Consider the following 19,326-nt stretch of genomic DNA (forward strand, 5'->3'; position numbering starts at 1 on the left):
TAAAAACTTCAATCATATTTACCTGGAGTAGATTTAAGGGCCTGAGATTTGAAGTATTTTTTAAACCAAATGGAACACCTGTTAAATAAAACTCATGGTTACAAGTGAGAATTAAAATGTTATTACACTTCAAAATATTTTATACTTTAGTATCTATAAATATGTTTTAAGTACTTTCTACACAGATGCAGTTATTTTTTCTATACTTTTAGAAAAAAACAAAAAAAAAATCATCAATACCTATTAACACTAAGATCTTATTCAAAGATAAGGAGCACCAGATACACATTTTATAAGCATAACTCAAAAATACTGCGGGTACCATTCCAGACCACCACAATAAAGTGAGTACTGCAAAAAAGCAAGTCAAATGAATTCTGACTTCCCAGAGAATATGTTTATACTATACTGCAGTGTATTAAATGTGCAATAGCATTATGTCTGAAAACACAATGTACAAACCTTAATTAAAATATTTTGTTAAAAAATACATGAACTGAATTTTCAATGTGTCACAATCACTGATCACAGAGGACTATGAAAAATGAATATGAAAAAATCGGAAATAGTTCAAGAATTACCAAAATGTGATACAGAGATAATGAAAGGAGGAAAAGCTACTGCAAAAATGTCAACCAAGAGCCTTGCTTGATGCAGGATTGCTACAAACCTTCAATTTGTAGAAGAACATGCACTATCTTCGAAGTGCAATAAAGCCTGTATTATATTATTTCAGAAATGATTATCTCTTTTACCGCTATTTTGACTGTGGCTAGAGAAAGTAATCAGGAAGTATGCAGACACCATGAATATAATAAAACTGACACTCTTGCGCAAATGCATTTCAGGTATGGACATCTATTTAAATTTCTCAGTGCTAAGTAGTATATACAATAATCCCATCTCTGAGAACCCATGTGCTGTTTGCTATTTTTTCAAGTACTAATAGTAATAATAATAATGTTAACACTGAATTTTGTCAGAACCGATCAGGAAACAATGCTGTTATTTCTGAACTTAATCCCCCAAATCTGTGATGCAACACAGAGCACATAAAGCATGGACTGGCCTTGTGGGCCACACATGGCCTCTGTGGCATGTTCTTCCTCTCCACTGTTTTTTAAACAAATTTATTATTTTATTTTTTTAAAAGATTTTATTTATTTGACAGAGAGAGATCACAAGTAGGCAGAGAGGCAGGCAGGGGGGGGGGGGGGGAAGCAGGCTCCCTGCTGAGCAGAGAGCCCGATGCGATGCGAGGCAAGGCTCCATCCCAGGACCCTGGGATCATGACCGGAGCTGCAGGAAACCTTTAAACATATAACCATTCACGTAGTTTGCGGACCATGGTTTCAAAATATGTGCATATTTTGCCAACAAAATATACCAATTTGAGCACTAATTAAAATGTATTTAGTCCTCTCAGCAGGTCATTGCATTATAAAAAGATAAAAGGCAGAACATTCACAGGTTACATATCAAAGCCTTATAATAAGAAACTGAAGAAGCATAATCACATTAAAATATTATAGTATTGATATATCCCCATCAGGAAAAATTCTCATGAAAAGATATGACATTACTTCCTTTACTCATTTATTTATTTTTAAAGACTTTGACAGAGAGACAGAGAGAGAGAACAAGGTGGGGGAGGGGGAGAGGGAGAGGCAGATTCCCCACTGAGCAGGGAGGATCCCAGGACCCTCAGATCATGGCCTGAGCAGAAGGCAGACACTTAACCAACTGAACTACCCAGGCACCCCCAAAATTCTTTTAAAAATTAATGTCATCTATCAAATGCTTATTGCTTATCAAAGGCACTTTCAAATCACTTCACTAACATCTCCTAAGTGCCATCTGAAATTAGATATTTTTTTTTTTTAAAGATTTTATTTATTAATTTGACAGAGAGAAATCACAAGTAGACGGAGAGGCAGGCAGAGAGAGAGAGAGAGGGAAGCAGGCTCTCTGCTGAGCAGAGAGCCCGATGCGGGACTCGATCCCAGGACTCTGAGATCATGACCTGAGCCGAAGGCAGCGGCTTAACCCACTGAGCCACCCAGGTGCCCCGAAATTAGATATTTTTATTCCCATTTTAGAACAAATGAAACTGAGGTCAAGGGAGAAATATTATGTGACTTCTTTTAGGCCCCACAGTGACCATCTGTAGCCACATGTAACTAATTGGTAGAGGTAAATATAAGCATCCTAAATTCAACACATGATTCCATTTTGAGAGTTTCTGCCACTAACATTTATGAACATTAAAATGAGATCACAGCAATATGTTACTTGTTTAAATTATACTCTTTGGGTTTGACTTCTTATAACTCAGAAATTTTTTGATAAATATTTCTTACTTTGTCAAGTTTGCTTTTCCCTATGTTTTTTTCTCAGCAATCTAAGAAATTGGATTATTCCAAGATATTAAAAAAACATTATTTTAAACAGCATTAAAAAATAGCACACATTGTTAGAACTGTTTTCCAGTACATGTAACAGTAATTCCTATTGCACTAAAACTATTATTGTTTATGATGAGGACAGTAAATTTTTTTGAATGCTTATTACATCTCAGGCAGTTTAAAGTACATGATCTGTATTTACTCATTCAACCTTCACAGCTATGAGGCAAAGCATTATTCTCCCTCATTTTATTAACAAAGAAAGTGAGGTGACTTTCCTGTGATTATTCAGTAGTTGTACAACTACGATTCAAACTTAGGCAGTCCGGTTCCAGAGCCCAGGCTTTTTACTGCCATTCTATGTTGCCTTTCTCACACAACCTATGTTTCCAAAATGTATTTCTTTTACCTGGAATTGGAGGACTACACTGACAGCAAGGCTATCAAAATTATTATTTTGGAAGGCAGATATAAGTTGCAGAAACTTACCAAGTTTCTTCATAAAATTGCTAAATGGTTTTTAAGTACCAGAACTTCAAGGGCTTTTTAAATGAAATACCTAGGACATAATGCTTCAAGAAATAAGAATGTTAAATGTACATAATATGCTTAAAATGACATTTTTATATTAGCATGTACTTTAATTTTTTAGAGATTATTATTTCCAATATTCTGACCTGCTTGAGAAGCTGCCTGCATTGCACTGGGCAATGCATTTGGTAGCAGACCGCCTGAGGGGAGAAGGCCACTCAGGTTTATTCCTGCAGGAGTTATGGCACCAGTGTTACAGCCCAGCATAGGATTTGAACCACTCATCAAAGCCTGAGCTCCACTGTGGGAGAATAAGACAAAGCATTAATACTTGCACTACGAGAGAAAATTTCAGTCACATATTAATTCCCTGGACTAAAAAACAAACAGAAATATTAATTCCCTGGACTAACCATACATAATTAAGTATTTCAGTCTTAAATCAGTTTTGGGGGCTCTGTTTCATTTTTATGCTAGACAGTAAGATTACCTAAAATTAATTACTGTATATTTATCAATGTTTAAAATATAATTTGAAAAAGAGTAAAAGCATTAATGAAGGGATTAAAAGATGGTAACACTGAGGATAAACAAGAAAATCTATACTGCTGTCAATGTGAAATAGTATCAGGTTAGTGCATATAATACATATAGTACCTAAAATTAAACATAAATTAAAAGATATTTGAGATAGTTTCTATCCATATCTGAACTATTTTTCAGTTTCAGAAATATGCAATTTATTAATTTCACAAGTAAAAATTTATTTGAGAATATCTTAAAACACACACATACAGACCGCCCCCCCCAAAAAAACAAAACAAAACAAACCACCAAAATCAGGGCATCAATGCAAACTTACCAAACAGAGCCCACAACATTGATGAAGTTAAGTCCAGCAGAGTTTGCCATGACCTGGGTGGCCGTGGTTCCTGTAGTTATGGATGTTACCATGGTGGAAAGAGGAATGGTCGTTACAGGCATTGCCTGGCTCAGAGACCTTTGCTGCTGAGCAAATTGAGTTAACAAAGTGGGCTGAGGGGTGAAGCCTGAATCTTGGGGAGTAGGGGTGGCTGAAGGGGTAATAGGAGTTGAGCTCTGAGCATCAGGAGGGTGTGGGGTCGATGAAGGGGTTGGTGTAGGAGTAGATGGCTTAGGAGTTCCAGATCCTGCTCATTGAGAAAAATAAAAATTGCTAGTTTGTTATAAATGGCCAGTCCTTTTTAAAATAAGGTTAATGGAATCTTACTTAGCACTGACAATTTGTTCCAGTTTTTTTTTAAGCAGTTAACTGCAAGTGTTAATTTCTACACATGATACATGAGTGTTGCTACACTCAATTACAATTAAGGATGCAGTATATCACCTAAAAATTCCATCAGATATGCTATTACAGTAACAGTAAAAATATACATTTGTATACTACCACAATACCCATTTAAAAGTTAATTTCCTACATGCTACCTTTGGCCTAAAAAGTTTAAGAGGAATTCAAATTAATTTTCGTTATTTACGATTTCACTAATTTAGAACTTCATTTAAAAATATTGCTTATTTTCTCTAACAGTCTGAGATAAACTCTGAACATAGTTAATAAATTACATATGGTTAACAATCATATTTGGCACCTAAATGTACATGTTTAATTCCTAACACATCAAGTTTATCCTGACAAACAAATTTACAAAACACAATAATAAAGCAAATATTTGATAGATAATACTGCATCTTTAACAGTAACTGTGTACTTCTGTTTAAATGTAAGAATGTATAGAAAATCTGTTGTGAATGAAGTATGCACAGTTTATCAACTTTTTAAAAAAAAACAAAAACAAAAAACAAAAAAATAAAACCAAAAGCTCTTGAGGTGTTTTCTTTTTTAGCTTTCATGTCCTGCAGAAAGAAAGGAAAGAAATGTGAATGTCCAGAAGCTGTCACTCAACCCTTACTTAAAGTAACAACTGTGTGCAGTAGATTAACATAATCCATACCCACAACATAAGAAGTGTGAATAAGACTTCCAGGAAATTTATAAATTTTTCTTTGTGCAAAACAAGAAGGCAGAAAAATTACACCTTTTGAGCTATCAAGATGAAGATGTTTATATCTAAGGCAAAGACCACCCTATCACTGTGCAGTGTACTAAAACTTTCAGCACACTTTAGTTATCTATAAAAAAATCTAAAAAACTGGAATGCTTTTTTGCAAATTGATACCTAAATATCTCAGAAAACTCTAATTTGAAGAAATTCTTCCAAATGAATGCTAGAGTTCTTGCATAAGTTTTCTTGATGTTAAAAAAAATATTCAGTAGTAAAAATTACATTTTAATATTTTCAGAATAATGCCTTATGATTATTACCACATTTTAGTAACTGGTTACAATTTTTAAGAGTGTAGGAGTGTTTTTGAAAGATCGGCTTTCAGTTTATTTTATCACCACCTTGGAATTAGTTGGTTTCTTACATATATACAAAGATAGGACTGCAGCAACAACTCTTATATGACATTTTTTTTCTTATCAGCTACATAGTTTACATAAAATGTAACATGATCCCTAGTGAACACTGGAATAAAAAATATTTTGGAATCTTATTGTCATATTTAACAAGATTATTTAAGGAGATGTGTAGGTTGTAAATCTACAAGGTATACACACAGTGCATACATAGATACAGAAAAACAAATACAATTACAATAAACACATAATACATACAATTAACAAGAGATTCCCCTGAAGCTTCTCAAAAGTTATACATTTTGGGTACATAGTACATTCAGATTTCAGTATTTCACTGGTCAAAAGAAAATAGCTGTTTTAAGAAACACTAATGCAAAAAGCTAATGAAAAGCTAATGAAGAATTTAAGTTATAACTCACTTTGTGATGAGCTGGCAGGTGACAGGGCAGCTGGAGAAAGCATGCTAACTTGATTGAGATCCACAGATGACTTCCGAGAAAGACTTGGCGGCTTGGAAGCAGGTGGAGGAGTTGGAGATTTAAGAAAGCTGCTAGCCTGCTGTGGTGTAAAATAGTTACCTAGAAGAATATAAAAAAGTTATTTCCTACACTTATAATTCCAAATTCTGTGAATTAAGTAAGCCATAATATTTGTATAGTTTTAAAAATAGATTATGACTGTACCATGTATTTTACTCCAAATGACAGAAACCAAAGTGTACCTGAAGAACTATTTCCTGAGCTTGAGGGAAGTTTGATGGGTGGAGGTCGATGTTTTACTCCCTTTCCCAATACTGAAGACTGAACTGACACAGTCTCCGGTTGCTAAGAAACAGGGACATTAAACATGCTTATTAAAATTAAGCTCAAATTAAAAACTCATAAATTAGTACCACTATAGCATCTAGATGAGAACATGGGACTTTAAAACTCTGAAAAGTACTCTTAGTGTGATAGGCTGGGTGTTACAGATGTTCAAAAAATATGTAATTTCACCTAAGAAGATTCATGACATTATAGTATATATAAAGCATGAAGGAAAGATTTCTAAGTAACAGGGTGGGGAGAAAGTTTGACAGAAAAGAGCAAAAAGGTAAACTGAAGGCAAAGCTTCTACTCTTAAATCTTTCCAGGGAAAAGAATAAACTGTTGAAGCCAGGTGATTAGTATACACAGGTGTTCATTATACTTTACTTTCTACCTTTGTGTAGAGAGAAACTTGAAAATTTCCATTACAGAAAGTTAAATATTAAACAATACCCCCATCCCTCAAAAAACAATCTTTAACATTTCTTAGATTCCTTAAGAAACAATTAGGCAAAAAAAAGTAATCAAACACACTTCTGTTTCTTTTCCTGGAGAAAGCTGACTCAAGCTGGCTGAGCCACTGGAGCTGTGTGACATTTTGACTGGACATTTGGCTTCATTCTGGACCAATTCCTGGTACTGATTGACTACCCTAGAATATTAGGAGTAAGTGAGTAAGGATTAGGTAACTGTTCTAAACATAAATTTATAGAAAATAAATAATAACAGTTAATAAAAGAATTTCCATCAAAATTAACACAAAAATTCAAACTAAATAATTTAGGTTCATGCCAATTCTTCTAATCTTTTCAATGACAAACTAATGCTCAAAACATTTTGCTAATAAACAATCTAAAGATAAACATAAAGTATCCTCCCTTTAATACAGAAATTACAGGGATTATTTAACTTACATTCTGATTAAAGTACTACTTAGAGATTGTCTTCCTTAGCTACCATAGATGTATGTATGCTTTCTTATTTAAAATACACTGTATTTTAAACCATTATTCTTGTGTTATATTCTCAATTCTATAAAAAACACTAGTAATATTTAAAGTATAACTAAAATCAAAGTTGTGACTCTTAGTGGAGTACTCTCTATCCTATAAAAGTGAAGTTTTACATATTCATCCCGATTAAAGATAAAGACACAAGTATTTTTACCTCTCAGCATCAGTCTTTGATCCAATAATAAACCTGAAATGTTTAAAAGAGAGAAAAGTATTATGTTAAGAGTTATCTTAAGGAGTGCTGGGATTACTTTTGAAGGTTTCCATATTTTAGTGACTGCAGTTTTATAAAATAAGTCAAACTACAAAGATATTGTAAAAAAAACTTTTAAAAATACATTTAAACTTATGAAGCAGTGACCAAGTTTTGCATGCATTATAAAATATCCTGTGAATAATTTGGCTGATTTAATTTAAGGGAGATGTATTTTGGCATAAAACTTATGTATCAAAACAAAATCTGGGCTCAGAGTTACCAAGTACTATACATCCTTACAAGTGTCTGCCCTACAGCAAAACTCACTGAACTACTGTGTGCAAGGCCTTTGGCCTTCCTCTCACTTTAATCTTTGATTTTTGAAGTCATTAATAATGTCTACAGAGTAGATCTTAGAATATATTTTAGACAAGGAAGGTAGTTTATTGCCAATTCAATAAAATGGCTTTACCAAGTCTTTTTAAAGAATTTGACATTTATATGATTTCTTAACAGATTAAAATAGTGAATTTGTTTATTTTTTAATTACCAATTTGAATGATCATCTGTGGAGGAGCTGAAATATAAAATGTAAAAAAAGAAAAAACTTGGTTAATGCAGCTCAAACTTTAACTTCAAAGTTATTAACTCAAGTAATTTATGAATATGGAAGAATGACTGGAAGTAACAAAACATGCAGCATTTTTGCAGCAAGTCCCTGATGTAAAGGCAAAAAATTCAATTCTCTTGTTAGATCTTATCAGTTGGCTTTTGAACTGGTTTTTTTTTTTTTAATGAGAAAAAAAACCCATATATTATCTTATGTTTGAGAAAGGTTCATAATTTAAAATAACCAACATATGTCTTAAGGGGAAGATTTTTAAAGACACAGGTAATCAAAACATCTCATCTATGTAGTATTCAACAATAGAAATTCCTAATGTAAAAAAAATTACCTAATGATTCTTTGACTGAAACTATTTCTTCCCATTGACTTTTACTTAGATATTGGTGAGGCTGGTCTTTAAAAATCCATTTCTACTATTGTTTCACTTAGTATCATGTTAAGGAAAGACTTTATAAAAAATTTAACACAGTCCTGGCCCCTGCTTTTTTTGTTGAGGTCCTCTTTGTAGTTTCTTCTTTTTGAAACACCATCAACTTGATTGAAGAACAAAACAAATAATCAAACAATAAAAACAAAACTAAATACTGTTACCTTGTAGTAACTTATAGTCTGTAAGTTTTAGAAGATCAAATATGTGTGTATGTGTATTTTCTTTTAGAGCCAGTAATTATATTATGCACTGAGTCTTTATTCTTAAATGCAGTGCTGTAATACCAAGCACCTTTAACAGTTTCATTTATAGTAAACTTGCTATCTCAGAAACACTTCAAGTTCCTGCTCACAGGTTGAAGTCAAAAGTGTCAACACATATAACAAGAAGGATATATCCTTCAAAATAGGTATGAAAATAATTATACCTTAGGTTTTTAAAAAGATTATTTTAACTCCTGGACAACATGGAAACTGTAATTTACTTTTGTCTGCTGACAAATCTAATTAGAGTCCTTAAATAACAAATGAATCCCCAAAGGGAAATTTTTATTTACTAATGGTTCATCAGTAGCTGCTAGATAAATTCTGATGCCTAATTTTCTCAATTACATGTGTTTAACAAAACTCACTGGGATGGAGACATCTGGCTGTCATTTTCTTCATCTTCTTTACATGGCTGTATTTTACCATAGTATAGTGGATCACCAAGTGACTGCAAAATGGTGAGCTTTGTTTTCTGATACTGATTACCAGCTTCACATTCAAATACATAATCATCTTTTACATCCTATAAAAGAACACCCAGATAAATATCTTTTTCAGTAAATAATCAAAGTTAACAAACAACACACTAACTTGCTTCTGGCAACAGAAGACACATTACATTTTGACTACAGACCTGTTTAAAACCATCAAAGAGAATAAAGCCCAGGATTCTCTTTTATATAGCAGTATAAGAATGAGGGTCCAATGAGGTAGTTAACCAAGCCCAAGTGAAATGTGGCCCAATATTTCACAATTTGTGGCCAAACTGGATATACTGGACATATGAATATAAATACTAAATATTAAAGGGGTAAAACTTTTGAAGACAGATCTACTTCTATTTATCACATACAAGAAATATTACTGCACTTAGAGAAAACTTATATATAACATTTCAAATCATCTTTAGAATAACTTACTAATTAGAAACAGAAAACCAATCAGAACCACCAATATGCAACTGAAACAGAAGTAAAAATTCAGTTACATATTACGAATGCCCTAAACCATACTTTATGAAAAACAAAACTAAACAACTGTTTTTTAATTCACTAAACCCCCAGGATATCCTTTAAATTAAAAAAAAAAAATCCTAAAAGTAAAGTCACTTTATGTTTAATAAATTCAGAAACAGTCTCATCAGAAAGAAGACTGCAAGGATGGACTTACATGGGCTGGCCAGACTGTTGGTTGTGAGTCATCAGATTTGATGGATTTTTCCACTTTAGCATATTTCTCTACCTAAGCAATCAAATCAAGAGACAGCAGATGTAATGGAATCAATACTGTGACCAAAGAGAAAAGCCCAAGTAACTCAACAATACAATATAGCTTCAAGCACAAAAATTATCGAATTGCTAAAATCACCAACTATGCTTAATATAAAAGTCTCCTGATACAATCATCTGACCAATTGGCTTTAAAAACAAAATTAGGGGCGCCTGGGTGGCTCAGTGGGTTAAGCCGCTGCCTTTGGCTCAGGTCATGATCTCAGGGTCCTGGGATCAAGTCCCGCATCGGGCTCTCTGCTCAGCAGGGAGCCTGCTTCCTCCTCTCTCTCTCTGCCTGCCTCTCTGCCTACTTGTAATCTGTCAAATAAATAAAAAAAAAAAAAATCTTAAAAAAAAAATAAAAACAAAATAAAAACAAAATTAGAATCCCTTTTGTCATTAAAAATGTTAATAAACAGCTGTTTTTGTTGTTGTTGTTGTTTAAACAGCTGTTTTTTTTTTTTTTGACAGTGCCTCTTCTTTATGTCCCATAAGTTGATACTACATTTGTCCTTTGGGAAAGTTTGAATGTCACAGACATCATCAGGACCAAAATCTTCTCCTTTGGCTGGGTTTTTAAACCACTTATTTATTTGCTTATTTGAGAGAGAGAGAGGAAGAAGAGGGAGAAGCAGGCTCCCCACAGAGCTGGGATCCTGTTGTGGAGCTCAATCCCAAGATCCCAGGATCATGACTGGAGCTGAAGGCAGATGCTTCACCAACCGAGCCACCCTGACGCTCCCTATGGCTGGGTTTCAGTGGAACAAAAGTTCTCTTGTGATAGGTGGGACAAAACTGGTACTGGGGTCCACAGCCTACATTTGAGAAGCAAAATACTAATACAAAGTTTCTCAGTCTGAGTTGATCAGAAGAAGAATCTAGAATGCCAAGTAAATGTAGAGAAAATTGGAAAAAGACTAGGTAAGTTATATTAAAGTTGACAAAATTTTTATGAACTTTTTCCATTTTCTAATCAGACATGGATTATATATTTTGTATTATCTCTTACCAGCCTGTGTGAATCAAGTATTCTCATCTTCCTGGTAACCATGACCTTAAGATAAATCACGCTCACCTGGGAACTGGGTAAAAATTCAGATTACCATGTCTTTTCCCTGGAGAGCTGACTAAATTAGAAGGTCTGAAGTGGGACGTGAAATCTACATTTACCTGGTATTCTAGATTCTTCTGATCTACTCAGACTGAGAAACTTTATATCAGCATTTTGCTACTCAAATGTAGGCTATGGACCCCAGAACCATGCAACCTGAGAACCTGGAAAAATTATAGCATCTCAGGTTCTAGCTCAGACTTGCTGAATTAGAACTTCTGCAAACCAAAGTAATTAGGATATACATTAAAGTTTGAGAAGCACTGCTTTAGATACCCAGTCACCATCCAAAGCTAAATCCCACCCTTTGATATTTACACTAACATCTCTTCTCAAGCTGCATTCCTCTGGAAACATGTAAGTTATCAAAAAATAATGTGGCTTATACTCCTTTTAAGTCATATATATAGTGTACTTCTGAAGGCTTTGGTTTTGTGCTTTTCAGAAACTTTTAATCTCAGGAAATAAGAATAGTACATGTGCTAGCCTAGTACATGTGCTAGCCCATGTGCTAGCTATCCAAGGATGCAGAAGAAAAGCAAACATCTGTTAAAATAACTAACCAATTATAAAAACTTGAGTGAAAAACAGAAAGGAACACAGGAGAAATAGGAAAGTAAAAGAAATATGGAACAAGTCATCAAAGTATCTCTTTTATTTATTTATTTAAAAGATTTTTACTTATTTATTTGACAGACAGAGATCACTAGTAGGCAGAGAGGCAGGCAGGGGGTGGGGGGGGATGCAGGCTCCCTGCTGAGCAGAGAGCCCGATGCGATGCAGGGGCTCAATCCCAGGACCCTGGGATCATGCCCCTGAGCTGAAGGCAGAGGCTTTAACCCACTGAGCCACCCAGGCGTCCCCTCTTTTATGTTTCTGATTGTTTGTATCTCATGAATATTATGGATGAGCAGAAAACAAAATCTGAAGTTCTTAATCCTGGCCACTGCTCCACTATTGTGAATTTTTACATTTAACTAATTTCAGAAAAGAATTACCAGGAAGTTATAATGATATATTATGAAAAAAAGAACACATTCTATACATATTATGTAATAATGTACCATCTTTTTCCATTTCAAAATTCTTTTATTGTTCCTAAACACAGACCTTTTATAGCAATATACAGAGGTATTAAAGTGTTGTAATTTTATACAAGTTAATGTGAAAGAATGTTTTAAAATATTTTAAAAATAAGCAATTGATTTTAAAAAAAACTGTTTTTAAAACAAGTGAGTCTTTGTTTTCCCTGAATATAAGCTGTTATTAGTTAAATTTAGGAACTTTGTACGAAAATAAAAATTCATGCAATTCATGAACTGACTTACATCCACTTCAGAAGGTATGGCCAAGTTACAGGGACTTCGCTTCCACATATCTACACACTGAAAATTAAAATCAGTATTAATATGCTGAAAATTCAAAATGAGCCAAGTTTTTGGCATAATAATAAGCTTCATTTAAAAAACACATACTTACATTTCCTGCTTTAGATATCTTGAGGTCATAATGTTGACCTGCTTTTCTTTCCTTCCTTTTTTGTAAGAAATCAAGTAATTTTAGCTGTGGAGGAGGTGGACAGTGAGAAAGATCCTGTTGCCGATTCAGAGAGGACCTGGAATACCTCTTGAAACATCTGAAATATTAAGAGAGTGAACTAAACAAAAGAAACTCAGAATAAATCTTGATTCAGTCAGTAAACATTATATATGTCAATCACAAATATCTGTAGAACACCACCGCTTGCCAAGCAAAGTCCCATGGACTGAAAAAACAAAAATGAACAAGACAAACAAAATTCCTATTACTTGGAGCTGATAGTCAAGAAGGGAAAACAGGCATTCACAAGTAAACAGGTAAGATCATTTCAAAGAGCACTGATTAGTAGGAGAAAAAACAAAACAAAACAAAACAGGGTACTGTGGTGAGTCAGTGATAGGGCAGAATTAGGTAAAAGGAAGGAAGGACTGGACTCTGAAGAAATGCTGTGTGAGCTGAGCAATGAACGGCATGAAAGAAGTGGCTATGAGATCAGGGAGGGTGCCTGGGTGCTCCAGTGGTTGGGCATCTGCCTTTGGCTTGGGTCATGATCTCAGGGTCGTAGGATCAAGCCCCAAGTTGGGCTTCCTACTTGGTGAGGAATCTGCTTTTTCCTCCCCCTTTGCCCCCTACCCCTCATGCTCTCTCTCAAATAAATAAATAAAATCTTAAAAAAAAAAAAAAAGAGAGAGAGAGAAAAGAAAAGAAAGATCAGGGAATGAATATTTGAAGCACAGAGAAGAATTTAAAATTAAGAATTAAAAACTTAAAATTTGTTTTTAGAAACAGAAAATAGGTGTGATTAGAGCACAAGGGTCCACATAATAGATGAGGTCAGAGAGTAAGAAAGGAGCTTTACAGATTAATGGTAATGTGTTCAGATTTAATGTAAAATAGGGGGAAGCCTTAGGGAAATTTAAGCAAGTAGTGGCATAGTCTCCTTTGACATTTTTAAAAGATTTTTCCAGTTTGCTTATGTAGCAAATAGATCAAAAGGGAGCAAACACAGCAGCAGGAAGATCAAACAGGAATTTACAAAAGAAGTCAAGATGAAGATGATGATGACTTTAACAATGATTTAGCAGTGGGCATGGAGATGTGGAGAGATACAAAGAGATTTTATAGGGCTGCTGACAGATCTTATATGAACTTACTTCACTATTTCCGAAACTGTGCCTTTTCCTCAGCATATATTGTTTACATAGTAAATTGAGGAATTTAGAAAAATGGATAGGTTTTTAAACTCCTCCAAACTTGACAATTATCCAAAGTGGGCCATTAAAACAATTATGTCAAAAGTACTTAATGATGAACCAACTATAACTGTAGTCCAAGTTAATATGAAGCAAAAGAGAGAGCAAAAACATTTAAAGACGACTTCCCATGTTATAAAAGGCATCTGGTTATAAACTGACTTGTCAGACTGTGATATTTTATTAGATTTCAAAAATAAACTATAAATTGTTTCTTTAAAAGCAGTATTAACAAAACAAACAGGTTATTGGTTATTAGTAATTAATCAGGATTATTCTTTTTGTTTATTCTTGTCTCTTCTCAGACTCTTTTTAGTAAACAGACTCTAAACTTTAGGAAGTTTCTTCTTTCACAAAATGCAGAGAATGCACCACTTCAATATAAAGCACAGTATTAAAAATCCATAATACACAAATAAAGTAATATAAGGCCATTTAAATCCTTTTTTTTCCCAGATTATTTGTTTATTTATTTGACAAGAGATCACAAGTAGTCAAAGAGGCAGGCAGAGAGAGAAGGGGGAAGCAGGCTCCCTGCGGAGCAGAGAGTCTGATGTGGGGCTTGATCCCAGGACCTTGGGATCATGACCTGAGCCGAAGACAGAGGCTTAACCCGCTGAGTCACCCAGGTGCCCCTAAAATCCTGTTTTTATTTTATTTTATTTTATTTTTTAAAGATTTTATTTATTTATTTGACAGACAGATCACAAGTAGGCAGAGAGGCAGGCAGAGAGAGAGAGAGGAGGAAGCAGGCTCCCTGCTGAGCAGAGAGCCCGATGCGGGGCTCCATCCCAGGACCCTGAGACCATGACCTGAGCCGAAAGCAGAGGCCTTAACCCACTGAGCCACCCAGGCGCCCCTAAAATCCTGTTTTTAAAAAGTCAGAGCACTTTTATACTTTGGAAGGGAAAGATACCACAAATAGCAAAATTTAAAACTACTTGCCTAGGAACATCTTTTGGTTTACCTATCTACAAAGGCAATTACCGTTTCATTGGGCGTGTGTTCATCTTTTGCTTGTTATAAAGGAGTCTGTTTGCAGTGCAGGTTACTGCTATAGAAGGATCAAGACACAGTGGTTCAGCTGTAGCTAGGATCAGTTGGCTCTCAAGCAGAAGTTTATCTTCCTGAAATGTATAAGAGCACATGTCCGTAACGATTTAAGTTTTTCAAATCACACCTCTTACGTATCTCTTAATCTAGAAATATTCCTTGGAACTGTTACATACTAACATAAAACACAGTATTTCAAGTTCCAACCTTTTTGTAAACGTCAAAAACTTGACAGCATAATGAAAGTATTAATGGAAATTCAGTTATCTAACAGTGTTCAAATGGTCAAGTTGTAAGAGTGCCTATTCATTAATCCATTCATTAATTCAACAAATATTTGCCAAGCACTGTTCTTTGGCCCTGTTCTAAGAGCTGAGGATTAAGTAGTGAACAAAACAGATAAAATCATCTGCTTCCACAAAGCTTACAAATAAATGTTGGATCATAGCACTTTCAATAACACAGAGATTAACAGTCCCATTCTATACTCAGCTTAACTTCATTACAAGACTAAAAATGATCACACAAATACTGTGTAAGCTCTATATACCCAATTCCAAAATATACACAGGTGTTTTACTGATATTACATAAGGAATACTGCATTCCTTTATTTTTTTTTGAATTACTGAAATATTTTAATAGCAACAATTAAATTTTTTTAAAGTCAAATGAGTCAATACTATTGCTGAGTAAGATTTTTTGCAAACAAACACTGCTTCTTTCAATACTTCAACTTTTTATTATGGGCATTTTCAAACATAAAAGCAGAAGCGTAGTGACCCCATGTACCAATACTTAATTTCATTCAATAACTCCCTCTGTAACTTATATGTTTTTGTTTTGCTAGAGTATTTTAAAATAATCTATTACAGCATGCATTGCTAACTGATAAGGAGTTCTAACATCCAGTCTGGCTTTAAATTTCCCGTTATCTCAAGAGTGTAGTTTTAGTTGGTTTGTTTGAATTTGAACTCAAACAAGGCCTATGGTATCTGGTTTGTATCTGTTTCAAACTCCTTTTTTTAAATTCTGTTATGTGATCACCTTCTTCTCCCAACTTTTTTTTCCCTTTTCTCAAGCAATTAATTGGTTTGTTGGATTTGAGCAACTACTTCCTTGTGGACTTTAACTGGATATGACTAGTTGCTTCCTCACTGTGTCGTTTAATAATCTTTTTTATGTCCTGAATTTCTTGTAAACTGTTACATCTAGAAGCTTAATTTAATTCTGGTTCTGTTTTTTTAGATGAGAATTCTTTATTGGTACTATTGCGTACTGCGTACTTTCTCTTGCATCACATCAGGAGGAACACAATGTCCGAGTGTTCCATTTTTACATCAGTGGGGTTAGTCAGATCTCTGCATTATAAATATTCCTATGGACCTATGATCTAATGGTTTTTATATCTAAGAATTACAGTTGTCTAGATGAATTCATTAAGACTTCCAAAATTGTGGGGCGCCTGGGTGGCTCAGTGGGTTAAGCCTCTGTCTTCGGCTCAGGTCATGATCCCAAGGTCCTGGGATCAAGCCCCGCATCAGGCTCTCTGCTCAGCAGGGAGCCTGCTTCCTCCTCTCTCTCTGCCTGCCTCTCTGCCTACTTGTGACCTCTGTCTGTCTAATAAATAAATAAAATCTTTAAAAAAAAAAAAGACTTCCAAAATTGATGTTTCAAAAAAATCCATCATTTCTTTTGTACCTATTAGCTGGAATTATTCCTATATATGTGCTAAATAGTTGGAAGCGCACCTTTCAATTCTGTTAAGATTACCCATCAGGCAGGAATGCTATGGAGCCTACATCAACATTTAATGGTATAAAATTTAATGGTATAACATTAAATGGTATAAAATTTAAAGGAAATTAAGTTGAGATGCTATTAGTATCTGTAATACGTGAAATTACAACTAAAAATTTCTGCTATTTGGAATCATTACTTACAAAAGCACCATTTATATGCACCTCACCCAAAGAAATTCAAATTCTCACTAATATCAGAAATGTTAAATGGTTTTCTACACGCTAAATTGTCTTCTACAAATTCTAAACTGTCTAAATGCCTAAATGTCTTTCTATACTTCCTGATTCTTACAGGAACCTTCTTAAATAAATTACTGAAAACAACTGAAACAATTATTGAAACATCTGAATGTGTTATACTCTGAAAAAGTTAACTCTAAGTCCCATGTTTTTATGAAAGAAAATTAAGAAAATAAACTGCTGTATAAAGATACAGGTGGCAATTTTCAAAAAATGCAGGTATTTTTCAAAGATAGAAACTACACATCTGCTTATAAGAAATATCCTCTACCAACAATTACTTTGTACCAGGATAATTGTTTTTTTCTTCCTCTTTTCTACTGAGGTATAACTGACATATTAATTTAAAGGTACACAAGTGATTTGATATTTGTACACACTGCAAAATGGCTATCACAGTAAGTCCAGTTACCCACAGCAACAAAAATTTTTTTTCTTGTCATGAGAACTTTTAAGATCTAATTTTTCTGAATATTCCCCTACTTACTATTTGGCTATCTATCATACAGTTCACACAGAAAAAGCAGAATAAAATGTTACGATCTCTCCCTTTATTCATCAACATTCAGAATAAGAAACTGACACCCTAATAACCTCTTAGGGCGACCAATGAGGTTTTTTTTTTTTTTTGGTTTTAAATATTCTTTCAACAGCTTTTAACCTTGCAGGCAAAAAGATTATAGCCCAAACTGAAACCCAACATTTGACAGTTACTGATGATGGCATCTTATTCATAACTACATCTTGCAGATAATTTTATCAGTATTTTCTTTAGTTTAGTTACTGTTCCTCTCTACAGTAGCAGAGAAGTCCAACCACCCTCTTGTGAGTGGGCACCAAATACATATTGAGCCAGCACCAGAGAGTTAACTGGCTAGTCTCAAGGTTCAAGTCTACAACTGGGGTGAATGGCAATAGGACAGGCTAGATGTGCTTTAGAATCCTAGATTATAGAAAAGCAGTTATCTATTTGTATCGATGGTATAAAAACAAATAATTTTTCTTCTATTTGAGAGGAAATTAAAAAACGAAGTTTCACACATTGGACAGATCAGGTCAGCCTGACCCTGTTTCACCATGGTCCTAAAGCAAATGGGATGGAACTGCTTAGTTCTTTGAGTGATTACTGCATGGATAAAGAGACCCCTGATTTCTAAAGCTCATAAAGGAATTGCAAAATTTACATTTTAATAAAACTACAAATAAAATATCTTTTGCTTAACTTAATGTTAAGTATTGTTCCTTTATTTTGTCTCTTTCGGATTTAAAAACAAACTAACCTGGGTCCATTTATGATTATCGCTTGTTATTGAATGTACATCACAGACCAAAGTCTACAAAAAATAAAAACAACAAAAAAAACCCATTAATATAAAGACATGCTAACATATGAAGATATTTCATGAATAAAACTCTAAATAAAACCCAACATTCTTTTATTTTTTAAGATTTTATTTTTAAGTAATCTCTACTTCCAATCTGAACTTTTAATTTTGAGATCAAGAGATACCCACTCCACCAACTGAACCAGTGAGGAGCCCCTAAAATATTTAAACATTCCTTACCTGCATCGTTGGCCGTAAGAGAATATGCCTACTTTGGTAACCAGGAGATTTCATATTACTGGACTGCCTGTAGTCACGAATTTCTGCTATGACACATCCACAATGAAAAATATTAACCTGTTTTGAGTGAAAATATTTAAGTAAATGTCATTTTAAAAAACTCTACATAAGTGTGCTTACATTCAATGTTTCAGGTTCTTTACATGCTTATGCAATACTTCCGGTCACTCACAGTATCTTAAGTGGCCTTCCTTACTGGTGGATTTACCACTATATAAACTTTTCTAAGCAATTATTTTATGTTCATCATTATGACTCAAGAAGTTTAAAATCATTTACTGAATTCTAATTATATATTGAGTTTTGACATTTATATACTTCAGTGTTACAAATCACTGGAGATGCTGTCTTGATGCTCACTGGCTCACAGCTATACTTTGCTAACTTCATCATTTTTCTAAAGTCCATCTATGTTCTAAATTGTCAATCATCTCTGCCAGAGTTTCAGTTTCTGGAAATAACTACTATGTGCTCTGCGAAGACTTCCAGAAATATGAATTTTTATTAATTATTAATAAATAATCAAATGTCTTTCTATACTTCCTGATTCTTACAGGAACCTTCTTAAATAAATTACTGAAAACAACTGAAACAATTATTGAAACATCTGAATGTGTTATACTCTGAAAAAGTTAACTCTAAGTCCCATGTTTTTATGAAAGAAAATTAAGAAAATAAACTGCTGTATAAAGATACA

General features: G+C 34.0%; 1 protein-coding gene across 14 annotated transcripts in view; it reads right to left on the minus strand.

The window, feature by feature from the left end:
• SUPT20H (SPT20 homolog, SAGA complex component) overlaps nt 1-19,326 on the minus strand; it is a 41,744-nt gene that overhangs the window by 8,580 nt on the left and 13,838 nt on the right. For 9 of the 14 annotated variants that reach the window (XM_059378105.1, XM_059378108.1, XM_059378104.1 and 6 more), the window contains 15 exons: nt 18,570-18,686; nt 18,285-18,338; nt 14,898-15,037; nt 12,598-12,754; nt 12,447-12,503; nt 9,907-9,978; nt 9,102-9,259; nt 7,963-7,989; nt 7,371-7,403; nt 6,738-6,855; nt 6,119-6,221; nt 5,817-5,975; nt 3,799-4,105; nt 3,083-3,237; nt 23-78 (listed from right to left, as the gene is read on the minus strand). In XM_059378105.1, coding sequence (XP_059234088.1) covers nt 23-78; nt 3,083-3,237; nt 3,799-4,105; nt 5,817-5,975; nt 6,119-6,221; nt 6,738-6,855; nt 7,371-7,403; nt 7,963-7,989; nt 9,102-9,259; nt 9,907-9,978; nt 12,447-12,503; nt 12,598-12,754; nt 14,898-15,037; nt 18,285-18,338; nt 18,570-18,686 — 1,713 coding nt within the window. The remainder of the gene's footprint in view (nt 1-22; nt 79-3,082; nt 3,238-3,798; nt 4,106-5,816; nt 5,976-6,118; nt 6,222-6,737; nt 6,856-7,370; nt 7,404-7,962; nt 7,990-9,101; nt 9,260-9,906; nt 9,979-12,446; nt 12,504-12,597; nt 12,755-14,897; nt 15,038-18,284; nt 18,339-18,569; nt 18,687-19,326) is intronic. The other 5 variants (XM_059378118.1, XM_059378116.1, XM_059378117.1 and 2 more) reach the window with 2 other exon arrangements.

Source organism: Mustela nigripes, chromosome 15 (genome assembly GCF_022355385.1).
Source record: "Mustela nigripes isolate SB6536 chromosome 15, MUSNIG.SB6536, whole genome shotgun sequence".
In the NCBI taxonomy this organism is placed as follows: Eukaryota; Metazoa; Chordata; class Mammalia; order Carnivora; family Mustelidae; genus Mustela; species Mustela nigripes.